Source organism: Cyclopterus lumpus, chromosome 5 (assembly GCF_009769545.1).
Source record: "Cyclopterus lumpus isolate fCycLum1 chromosome 5, fCycLum1.pri, whole genome shotgun sequence".
Taxonomy (NCBI): domain Eukaryota; kingdom Metazoa; phylum Chordata; class Actinopteri; order Perciformes; family Cyclopteridae; genus Cyclopterus; species Cyclopterus lumpus.
In genome coordinates, this window is record NC_046970.1 from 20,451,296 (window position 1) to 20,463,816 (window position 12,521).

The following is a 12,521-nucleotide window of genomic DNA, read 5'->3' on the forward strand; positions in this document are numbered from 1 at the left end:
GCGTGTACACGGCTCTGGTAGCGGTACCAACCTGTCAATCACAAGGCAGCCACGCCCTAAACCATAACCTTCTTTATGGTCTATTTTAATCTAAATGGGATCATAATTTAAAATGTACTAAATGCAAACATTACACGGTTTTGAAGAAGACTTGAAACCAGCGAATAACACCCATGAACTCATGTGCATAATGTTTGCTTAGTTATTAATAGATCAAGTGAGAAGTAAGGTTCATTTTCTCATAGACTTCCATACTTCTTTAAGCAACCAGAAGAGTCGCCTGATGACCAGTAGAGATAATGCAAGTTTAAGACACTTCCGCACTGGCTTCACTTTTCAGAACCGGAGGTTCCCAGTCTTTTTTTTACAAAACGGATTTTCTTATCACATATTTTGTAGGAAAAGCCATAGAGTTGTGCATCACCTCCGTGCTGCTTTAAATGAGAAATGTGTTGTTTGGCCACAACAACTCACTTAAACAAATAGTTCATTGTTCTCTCCTTATATATTATACCAGCAGGGAAGCTTCTGCGCATAAGAAACTCTGTATCAGATATCAGTGGCCTCCATTGAAAGGTGAAGACACAATATTGTGTTTGGGGAGAACAGCATCGTTGCCTTTGGCCTCCTTCTACCACAACATCTTCCGGGAATGGGCCGAGCTTGTTTACTTTCTCTTTGTTTTTTCCTGTGCCGAAAACCATTAAATACAACAATAACCTAAGAATATGAATGATAGGCTATTGATTGAGCCATGCCTCTAAGAAAGTATGGTATCATCCTTGTGATATCTTTACTTTGTCATCTTGACACTCACTTCAAATCCTGAAGTCAAATTCGATTTATGATGCATGCATAAACTCTGTGAACGCCAGTCAGCGTCCATTCATTGTGCGTGCGTGTGAGCGCATGTGTGTGTGTGTGTGTGTGTGTGTGTGTGTGTGTGTGTGTGTGTGTGTGTGTGTGTGTGAGAGTGTGTGACTATATGCATGTTCTGAGTAATGGGCTTTGTGCATCCTCTCTTGCTGACGGCCAGGATGTATCCATGGCAACGCCAGGTCGATCCTAGCTGTAAGCGGCGCTGGTAAGAGAGACTTGAAAGGGAGCGTTAAACCTCTCCTCTCATCTGCCCTGCGTGCTTTTCACCCTGACCATGGCGAAATGCGTGGCCTTGTTGAAATCCCAGCCCGAGGGGGGTGTGTGCCGGAGCTGTGACCGCGGACACTCACATCACAGCACTGCCACCTATTGACCTGATTTGAAAATGTCCCCTAAAAACATTGTCATTTTGTTTTTCACTGCTAGTTCAGGGCTCCTCAGGATGATGTTTTCCTGTGGTGGTGGTGGTGGTGGTGGTGGTGATGGTGGTGATAGTGGTGATAGTGGTGGTGTTGGTAGTGGTGGGGTGGGGGGTTTGGTTGATTAATTAATTCAGGCAAATTTTACGGGAGGGAAGTCACATTTTGGGTTCAAAGGGGGTTGTGATGAAATGGGTTTTCACAACAACGTGCTGTTCATTTTAAAGCCCAAAGCTAACATGTGTGGGTCTACAAATAGCAAAACAATAGCAATAACAATAGTTTAATTGTCTGTAATTCCATCCTTTTTGTCTGCAGTTTAAAAGCTCCTTTATCAAGTGTAATCAAGTCAAAACATATTGTTAAGAAAGAAACAATATGAATCCATTTGAGCAATATTTATATCATAATTAGTATTGTAACATACATAAGCCATATGGAAAGTCCTTGCTATCCATTGCTCACTCTCAATGGGTTGCTTTTAAAGTCCTTTGAAGCTTTGTCATGGTCGTTTTAGCCCTTAGGAAAGACTGCAGGATTAGATGTGCTGCTGCTGCCCCCTAGTGGAGATATCAAAATGCATAATGAGGCAGATTGGACGCGCTTTGAAAGCACTGAGTGATGACAGGGAAGGATGAAAAGACACAAAAGAAAAGATAAATGGGCGAAGAATGGAGCAACACGATGATGTTTGCAACTTGGATTTATCTCTTTGTAGACGAACACAGTTGCCAAAACAAACACAGAATTATTGCAACCCTGTGAGCATCAATAAATCCACAATGACCATTTAAAGATATTTTGACACGAAGTACATGAACCTAATCATTGGACTTTATTCAGAGGGGTTACTGCTCAGCGATTTCCTCCACAGCAGTTTCCCAACTTGCCACCTTGTGCCAAATCCAAGTTGAATATTCAGCAGCGCCTATCAGAAGGGACTGCCGCTGAGGGAGCTCTGCGACCTTCTTGTTATGTCAGGCTCCCTTTCGGAGAGGCTATCTCGTGATCACGAATACATATTCAAGAAGCGGAGGCTACCAGGCGGACTCCAAGATGGAGCCAGAATCAAGGCCAAGCCACGAATCTTTGTTTGCTCCCTTATCGTCAGCGGGTTTGTTTCCTGTGATGGTCAATCTTCACAGCTGCAGTTGAGTACATATTGACCAAGTCTGCTACCTTTCTCACCCTCACACACTTGATATTAGAGTCCCCGATAAAAACACATGAAAACACATGAAAACACGCCGGCGGGGTTGTTATGGTTTAAAAGCTCAACACAATGGATCGGTTTTGGGTAATGTGTTTCTCATTGGTTTTACAGGTTTTATGTTGCCTCTCCTCAGAGGTATCTCGTGGTATCATTAGCTGTAGTTTTTTATTGTAAAGAGGACTGTCAGCGGCCTAAATGCGTCTAATGTTTCATCTTCGCGCAGGATCGTGTTTCTCAACATAATCTCAGTCTAATGGAGGATGGATCGATCCAGGAGGATCTGTCTCTTACATTTCCTTTTCATATCACATTCAACACCACCTCTGGGAATCTGCATTAAACTCCATATTCAATAATGAAAGGATCCAGTTGAGATGGGTTTCTTTCCACCCCCCACCCCCCACACTACTTGTACATATTTGCTTTCATTTAATTTGCTTTCCACTTGAACTGTGGAGATCTGTTGGTAAAATGAACCGATGGATTGAAAATAACAATGAGCAAATAGAAGTCTTGATTAAATTCCTTGACTTTTCTCCTTGGCGGTTGCTCTGTGATAGTTTTGTAATTTTTGGGGATTATAGGCATCGCACATGAACTGATTACTTCCCTTCCTTAACTAAAGCAACACCTCTTATTTGTTGTTGTTCCGTGTGCTTTAAAACTCATCGTAAGAGCAGATCTCATGATGAAACCATTGCATGTGAGCTTTTGTTGTATTACACAACTTGTGCTGAGATCCTTTTTTTGGAGGGAGGGAGGAGTGAGGTCAGGCAGAACAATAATTAATCAGCAGAAATAAAAGCCCATTTTGTGCTTTCGCTTCCGTACATAGTCTCTTATATTTTCTCTCTCCCATTGCGTCGAGCGTTGTTTTTGTTTTTTTTCCTGTAAATGGTGAAACTCTGCCCCGGCACGGTGACCTGTAGCTGGGCCCTGTGGGAGTATTCTGTGTCCTATACGCCTCATGGCCTCACCTTCTTTCCCATCCTCCTCCTCCTCCCCCTCCTCCTCCTCCCTTTCTTCTTCTTCTTCTTCAACTTCTTCTGCGTCTCCATTTCAAATTTGCTCGAAGGGATGGATCTGCCCCGAGACACAAGGACAAACCCAGACAAGGGATCTCAGTAGTCGAACTCAAAGTAGACGTGAATGGCAGCGACTTGAGTATCGGGCTCTTTTTTAGCTTTCGGGCTTTCAGTATTTTGACCAGCCTTGAAGGGCCGACCGAGTTGGTGACAGAATTAATATTCTGTAGATGTTTCTTGTTGTCTAATTGTTTAATGCCAGGAATATTTCAATCGATGGTTTTGTGTCAGTAGGTAGATTTACCAGATTTCATTGCTTCAGGATTCTGGACCGATTATCTTATTTTGAAGCACTAATAACGTATTGATCCCGCCACCATGCCGGTCCGGATCATGTGCACCATCTCCTTTTCCCCCGACGACGAGCCCGGCAGAGGGTTCGGTCAAGACGGCTTTGGCGACCACTACAAGCGGGTGAAGAAGCGTTACGGCGACGGGGACTCGCAGGACTACCTGGATGGGCGCAGTCAGGCGGACGATTACAATGACGAGGAGGACAACGTCAGCGAGGTGGACGACCTCGCCGCTTTCTTCGACGGCTGCTCGCTCCATGGCGCCAACCACGTGTTTGTGGAGAACAAGAAGTTCGGTGTTCGCCAGTGTTTGTGGGCGGTGGTCTTCACCATGGCCCTGTCCGCTTTCTTGTTCCAGGTGGTGGACAGGATCATGTACTACTACCAATATGATTACATCACCATGCTGGATGAGAATGTGGCCAAAAACATGAGCTTTCCGGCTGTCACCATGTGTAACTACAACTTTGTGAGGAAGTCTCAGATGAGCTACACCGACCTGATTTTCATGGGCCCTCTGCTGGGCTTCGAAGAAGGCATGGCACCGGGGTTTCCGCTCGCCCCAGAGCCGGAGCGCCGGCCGGGCTCCCGTTTCAGCCTGGATGAGTTCTACAACCGCACCCGACACCGTATAGAGGACATTCTGCTGGAGTGTACCTTCAGAGGCCTCGAGTGTGGCCCCGAGAACTTCAGAGAGGTAGGCGACCCGACGGCGTGACAATACGTCTGAAAATACTTTCAAATGTTTGATCCTTCTGGGAAAGAATGTTTGATCCTTCTGAGAAGACTGCAGACTATAAAATTGGAAATCATCAGTGCAAGTTGAGCTAAAGGTATTTGATATGCGTCTGTTAGACGTGATGGTTTTGATTGATTGGTGCTATTGCATATGGGGATCTAAAAATTGGAACGTCGCCTCAAGGAAAATCTAGCTGACGCCGCTGGATTTCATCAGGAAGAATATGATTGGGTTCATTGTGATTAAATGAGGACGTTCAATAAAAACTAAACTGTAATGCAAGTAGCCTTCGCGGACTAGTCTGGCTTGGGTAGAAAATCACAGAAAATTGATTTACAGCCGTGAGGTAATTCGGTGACGTCTCTGCTGTAAATAAAAATGTTTTCTGCTTTAATGAAAAGCCATTGTAAATAAAGAAAAGGGGCAGACCTAATAAAAGCAGGTCCCATTAGTTAAAGTGGCAAACTTGGCATGCAGCTGTTATTAAACTGCGTTGCCGACAGAAAACTTTAGGGCCGCCTCTGGTCAGACACACTTTCCCTGATTTTTTGTATATTTGGTTTTCTAGCTGCTGCCTCATGTTCCCTTGTCGGAAAGCACACAAGCGGAATACTGAATTATACTGAATTACCAAGAAGTGTTGACAATATCCATTTATTGGTATATTGATTTCTCGTGACCTTTGCACAGTTATGGATAGGTACGTGCTGACTGCTAATCGATGCATTAAAGTTACATGAGCTGCAATTAAAAGCATGTACGTGACACGCTATTCCCATTTAGACTAACGAGATAACAAAATGCCTTTGTTGAGCTACAATCCTATTATTTGTATCATGCCGTGTTAGTAGTACAATTATAAAAGCATTACTGAAAATTAAGTGGATTAACAGCAACTAAATCTCAACTCTTTTGATAGTTGTCAATCATTTTGCTATATTTAATGCAAAAATTCGGCTAAATATCATTATTTTCTGGTTTTCTTTTAATCGTGATAATTAAATGTGTGATGAGCCTGTTATAAAAATATATATGTACTTATATAAGATACTATCCGGGGAAGATTAAAATGCAGAGCAAAGCAGAGTTACATGGCATTAAATATTAACAGTAGATTTTTGGGGGAGTTTTCCATTAAAAGTTTCACAGCATCAACACAGAAAGCAGCTCTGACATTCTGGGGCTGGGAGCTTCTGAAGTAGAAAGCTGTACAAGTCTGCATCCTGTCAGCCAACACGCAGGACTGTGAGTTTGGGGAAAGTGAAATGAAAGGCATGAATTTGGAAAATGTGGCGGTGAAATTGAGTAAAAGTAAGTGCAAGTGGAAATAATTCAATTCAGAGAATATTTCTTCATCTCAGTTCAGTGAGTGCAAGCAGGATGAAATTAATTATCCTGCAGTGTAATAGAATAATTGCTGCACTGAAGAATATGATATAGGAAAGAGCATTTTGAAAATAGAGTCTCCATAATTGCACTTAGCAGTGGTAGTTTGGGCTGAAAGTAGCACAAATTCTGAGTATTTACCATCACTGTGAGGCCATCATGTTGGCATGAGGGACAAAAAGGGCATCAGGATGTAATTGTATTCCCTAAAAGCAAGAGCAAAATGGTGCTTTGACAGCAGACTATAGAGATCTTACTCTACAATTTTTTTATTAAGATCTTACCAAAGCAAAAACTTTAAAATGCCCTCGTCGGGAAATCAGTATCACGGAGGGGAAATAAAGTGAAGTATATGGCCAATGTCCTTGAGGTGAAATAGGGCCAGCCTTCATCCTCTGTTGATACGATTTTTAAAAGACACGGTCCTGGCGACTGCAGTGCAGTCTGCCGTTTTATTACCATGAGAGGGAGGCAGTGACTGGACTGTATTCAATGAGAGACGTGACCGCTATGGTGCTTCCTGCTTTCATAATGTCTTACTTTGAATCAGATGGAGATAGAATGCTCCTTAGGTCACATTGTCTGTCCACGTTGCACACCTTGAGGACGCTGTGGCAGATTTCTTGCATAACGGTGTCTTTTCATACCCGATTCTCTTCATCATCTCCGTCATGGAGGAGAGTTGAGAGGGATGGAATGTGTTTTTTGAATTTTTTTATTACACATCAGTCATCCTGTACATCGCTCGTGCAGTTTATCAGCTAGCTTTAATATCCGTTTACACCCGATTGTGTCGTTAAAGAAGATTTCAACACCGTGTTCTTTTCATTACGCGAGTCTTGGTTTATCATTTGCTGAAATGGTGTGTGCGTGCCTGCTCGTTTAGGTGCCGCTGTTATTGCAATAAGGTTAAAGAACTGACCAACACAAGTGACAAGTCATTATTTCTTTGTCAGGTCTAATGGGACTAATTATAGAAGTTGTCTAACTTGAAGCTGAACCTGCAGCCTCCCACTAATATAATCCTTGATTTTTCCTTCAGCTCACGCACGTCCATGCAGCAATTATAAACTGACGCTTACTCAGTTGTTGCCCAGTTGCAGAGCACATTTTGTTCTGTGTAGTTATGAAAATGTTCAAGAACAGATTTTATAACGAGTCATTAAAGGCAATTCACCGCTGCTTAGAAACAGACATTTGTGATGTATTTCTGGGCCCATTGCATCGTTTGGTGATATAAAGGGTATTTTTTGTTCTATCTTTGCAGATAACAGGATTGAATTTGATAATGCAATAGCCTGGTGAGCTATTTTAAGTGATGTTACATTTCAGAATCAAAGATGACAGGAATCTTTGAAGGCTTTGAATCTAATTTGCAGTGGGTTTGTTTCAGTAGTCGGCAGACGCAATGCAAACCACACAGTATGTTTTATTTTGTAGCAGTCGATACATCTCAGTGTTCAGGAGCGAGTTAACTAGCTTAGCATATTATCTCAGCCTTTTATTGATTAAACACAATGCGAGTTGTCAAAGGGCATTCTGGGAAATCACAAATTAAAGTAGACACGCAAGGTAAACTGGAGGAAAACTGTACAGCAAACAAAATAAATTGACAGTTAAAGAGAAAACACATACAAATTAAAAAGAGTGAGTAGTATTATCGGTAACAAGTTAGATATGCTCCTGGCACGTAGGAAAGAGTCACATCATAGACTGTAAATAAGAGATGGACGACGTCACCGTAACGTCACCCATTGGTTTATGGAGTACAGTTTTGAAGCTTCGAGTTCGGCATATTGGCTGTCGCCATCTTTTTTTTTTTTAACCAGAAATGGCGATGGAGTTGGGATAAGTACAACTAAAAATGTTACAATTAACTTTCATGAACTGAAAATAAACTGTGAAAGGTTTAAAGTTGTAAGAGGAAAATACGGACAACTCCCAGACCGGACAACGTCATAGTCGTGACTCCATCACAAAGTAGCCCTGCCCTAAAGCACACCCATGCTTTATTGTCTATTTTATTCTAAATGGCACCCAAATTTACTAAATGAACATCATGATGTGTTGAAGACGACTTGAAACTAGATTGAGACATTAAACTCATGTTTACAATGTTTACTGAGGGAATAAATCGGGTGATTTTCTAATAAAAGGTTTTTTTGTTGCAACCAGTGGACCCCTGATGGCTATTAGAGAGAATACAAGTTAAAGGCACGTCTACATCTTTAGAGCAGACACACTCACTTAACCGCATGCATTATTCATTGCTGTCATACTTTTCTTATGAACAGCAAATCAATAAAGTGTGTTTATTTTTCGTAATGTGTCAATTGGCAGCAGCACTGGTTCGGTTTGAACACTGGACTCCTGCTAGGGCCTTTTTATTATATCCGCTAAAGAGCCACTAACGGCCCTGGGACTCCATTGATGGAGTATTGAGAAGGGGTGGGAAAGGGAGGAGAGGGGATTGATTGCCTTTCCGTCTCCCACAGTCTCTGGGGCTTTCTGTCCATCCCGTCTCCCACAGTCTCTGGGGCTTTCTGTCCATCCCGTCTCTCTCTCTCTCTTAACCATCTCTGTGTGCAGAAGAAAGTATGTTTCAGTGTGTCTGTCTGTCTGTGTTTGTGCGCTGTGAACTGCGATGAGCTCTGTCTTCGGGCCGGGCCAATAGTGAAGTGAACGCCCTGCAGACCGACGGTTCAGGTTGCAACAATTCTGTCCCGGAGCAGAATCTGAGCCCCCCTCAGAGCAGTGATCCAAATCCCTGCTTCCTGCTCCATAGCCAGCCCATTAGCTACAGCTTGCCTTTCTACCAAACCTCAGCATCGTCAACAGAATCAGCCAGTGGCTCTGGTTACGCCCTTCTCCTTTCTCCTCAAGAGCATCAGGCCGAGTATACCGTGAGGCTCGGGCCCTAAGATAGATAGGGAGACAGCCTGCGAGTGGAACGTTTTTTCAGAGAAAAGAAAATCAAATGCCAGCGCCGGCCTCGCCATCTGGTTCCGAGCTGTAAATACTTGTTATGGTTCAGCCTTTCATTTAAGCAGCCTTTGGGAAAAGATTGTATCAGGGAGAGTGTAATGTAATGATCTTCAAGCATATGCCATGATAAATTAGATGTTAGTAAATTGTCTCTTTGGTAAGAAAGAGCGCAGTAGAACATAATGTGGACTCCACCCACAAAGAACAAAGACTAACTGAATGTATAGCGCTGCCAACTTTAAGTATGTGCTAATTAGTTTCGGTCACTTACGAAGCAACAGTTACTTTACACCTTGCGCAATTAGCCTAATTAAACTGTCACTTCTCCAGATGGAAATTGATTTTTGTGCCTCCGTTGGTAATACGTAGTCATCTTGTGATTCATTCTATCCTTTCGTTGGAGCTTGATCTATGTTTGATTTGTGTCCTTTCATTAGCTGGTTTGAGGTTCAGATCCATCAGGCGATACTCGCACAACAACATGGTGGACTTCACATGCACCTGTGCTGAGCAGCAAACGCTGCCTCAATGTTTCAGTGTAATCGCATCTGTTCCGCTGCCTGGCCCTGTGTGAGCAAACTGAACCAAAATAATGGATTTCAAATGTCATGTTTTGTAAATGAGTATGATGGAATGTACCGCATCGACTCGGTTATAAAGTGGTCATGGCGATCTCTGAGTTTGAAAAAGCCTGCACTGCTGCAAAGACCCCCCCCCCCCACCCCCCTCTCCCCTGAGTGGTGACAGCACAGGGCCATTAAATATTTAACACTGAAGTACAGTTATCTGTCTGTGACTTTCTCTCATCTTCTTTGTCATTATTAGCCGTTTTCATATCAGGAGTTTGGAGGTGCTCTCTTTCATGCATAGTTATAACTCATCACAGTTACATATCTGCACAACATCTTCAGTGAAGAGCTTAAAAAAAATTTAAAAAATTGCATTCGCTTAAATTAGATAGCCCATTATATCTAATGCATAAGAAAAATGCTTCTCTTCTCTTAATCTCCATTGAAAACAACCCGATAATCTAATTAGTGAAATTGGTACCCCTGATACTCATCTTCTTTCTGCTCTTTTTTCTCCAAGGCTTTCCAGCGATTAATGTTGCTTGCCAGCGTGTATAATTCCACGTTTGCTGGCATGAACTCATATCAAAGAGTGATCACAAGGGGGCAGTGTTTTACAATGATGTTAGGGACCTGAACCGGCTTTCATGTCGAGATGCTGCATGCTCTTTTTTAACGTTCTCTTTACAAAACAAATCGCTCAGAAATATACTTAATCTCATCTCTAAAAGAAAACCGTTACAACATCAGACCCTCTGAGCTGCAATGACCCCTCCTCAGTTAAAGCTTCATATAGAAGCAGAGCTGCTGCCAGTGGAAACACTGTGTTCTCGTTTTCTTTTCATTTTTTGTTGAAAGAACTGTTTTCCTGTGGGATCAAACTCTATGTGTGTGTTTCGGGGATAAAAAAAACAACAATATTACCAATCAAACGTTGAGCTGAGCTTTGTTTACCATGGACGGCCTTGGCAGCAACGTCTCCCTCGCTCATTCTCTGTGTCTCTTTTCTCTTCATGTCTCTCTCTCTCTCTCTCTCTCCCTCCCTCTTTCTCTCTCTCTCTCTCTCCCTCTCCACCTTTTCTGTACACGAATGACTTCAGTCCAGGAGGAGAGGCTCTCAGATACTCTATTAGCTTGCCCTGTGTCTCTATCCAAGTGATGGACCAATGTTTTCAAATGCAGCCATTCTAATTAAATCTCTCATCAATCTTCTCTGGAGATTGTGACAAGAGGTGCGGCAGATATAAAGCCATCACACGGATACATTCTTACCTCTCTTCAATATCGGCCAAGCCTTCGCAACACAAAGACAATCTATTATTAAAGTGGCATGAATTAAAGAATAACACTTTCACTTTACTCTGTGACTAAGATACATGGCCCTTAATGATGTGAAACTGATGGATACTGCAGTCGGTGTAATTACATATGAATAAGACACATGGAAAGTCTTGTACTGGGCCAGTACCCACTTACAGGCAGCTAATTAGGCTGATGGGATGACCTTAATGACTTCTTACAGGATAGTTCCCCTGTACTTAATACCAGAGATGAAATAAAACGTTTGGTTCCAAATGACAGAATGAGCTTCGGAGGAGCTGTGAAAGAGGTTCTCCAGTTTAAGAGCACAGGGACTCTTGCAGACAAACAATTCAAGTTATTAGAATAATCATTTATTACTGACTGTGTGCTGAAACGAGATCTATTCTCAGAGTAGTTCATGCACACAGAGTCGTACAGAAAAGAGATATTTACTGTGTGTGTGTGTGTGTGTGTGTGTGTGTGTGTGTGTGTGTGTGTGTGTGTGTGTGTGTGTTGGGGTTGGCGTAGCATGAGGATGCCTAAAGGATAGTATACGTGTTTGTGGCCGAACTTGTGTTCGCTGCCTCTCCTCGCCGCAGTTTCACGGATGGCTGCATCTCCCCTGGTCAGCACTCCCTTGGGAGGTGAGTATCTCTCTGTAGCAGAGTGTAGAGTCAGCAGGACGCCTCACCTCGCCATAGATACGTGTGCGCGTGGGTTTATTGTGCATGTCTTTATGTGCGTCTGCACATAGAGAATGAGACCCAAGAGGAAAGAAACAAGGGTATTTGTCTTTTTTTCTATTAGTGTGTGTGTTAACATACCTATTAATTCTTATTGAACCTCAGCTTTAACACTCCTTTCACTAGTTGACTCATGCTGTGTAACACTGCAACTTAAGGTTATTGAAAATGTGTTGATAAGTGATTACATGGATCCATGCCAAACTCAAAAGCTGCAAAAAGCGATCCTAAGCCACCATTTCTTTAAAGAAGAACTGACTTAGTTTCACCTTAAAAAATTGTTACAATTCATTATGTATGCAGCAGACATAGAGCAACCTTTTAACCCCATGGGGTCATGTCAGTAAAAACCAAAACAATGATGTAGGAGAAGCTGCATAGTTGGATAATAATGTGCTCTGGGTTCAGCACTATGAGCAACATCTTTCATAATGCATGTCGTCATTTGATTTAATGATGATGTAGAGATTGTGATTACATGATAGGTTCAGATTCTCTTTCTCAATTCCACATGTTTATGAAGCTCTTTAAGATTTATTGGTGGCAGTAATTACTCCTTCTATCATCAGGCCTTTAAGAGATCTCCTGTAAGACATTGGGGGACAAAAGGCTTTCTGACATTCACTCAAAATAAACAGTCTGAATATTATATTTGGCTAACCCTAAATAGGATCATCAGCCCTATTGATGGCCAGTAGAGAGAATCTTTTCAGGACCAGAGGTTGCCAGGAATGATTATAGCTATCAGTAACTCTTTCAAAATAGATCAATACAAATCTGAACCTAAATGCTTTTAGGCAGTTTCAAAACTGCGGTTGAAGAGTGGGCTCCGTGTCGAACACTAAAATCTCAGGTAATTAAAGTATCACCCCTCTAACCAGCGTTGCAAACATTGCCTTCTGCATTGG

The 12,521-nt window shown here is 42.4% G+C and overlaps 1 protein-coding gene across 2 annotated transcripts in view; it reads left to right on the top strand.

Moving 5' to 3' along the window:
• Positions 1-12,521, top strand: part of asic1b (acid-sensing (proton-gated) ion channel 1b) — a 145,462-nt gene that overhangs the window by 94,830 nt on the left and 38,111 nt on the right. Inside the window, exon 1 of one of the 2 annotated variants that reach the window (XM_034532999.1) lies at positions 3,915-4,586. The exons of the other annotated variant lie outside the window; for it this stretch is intronic. Within the exon in view, the coding sequence (XP_034388890.1) occupies positions 3,915-4,586 (672 nt within the window). Of the gene's footprint in view, positions 1-3,914; positions 4,587-12,521 lie in introns of those variants that run through there. 2 annotated transcript variants of the gene reach the window in all.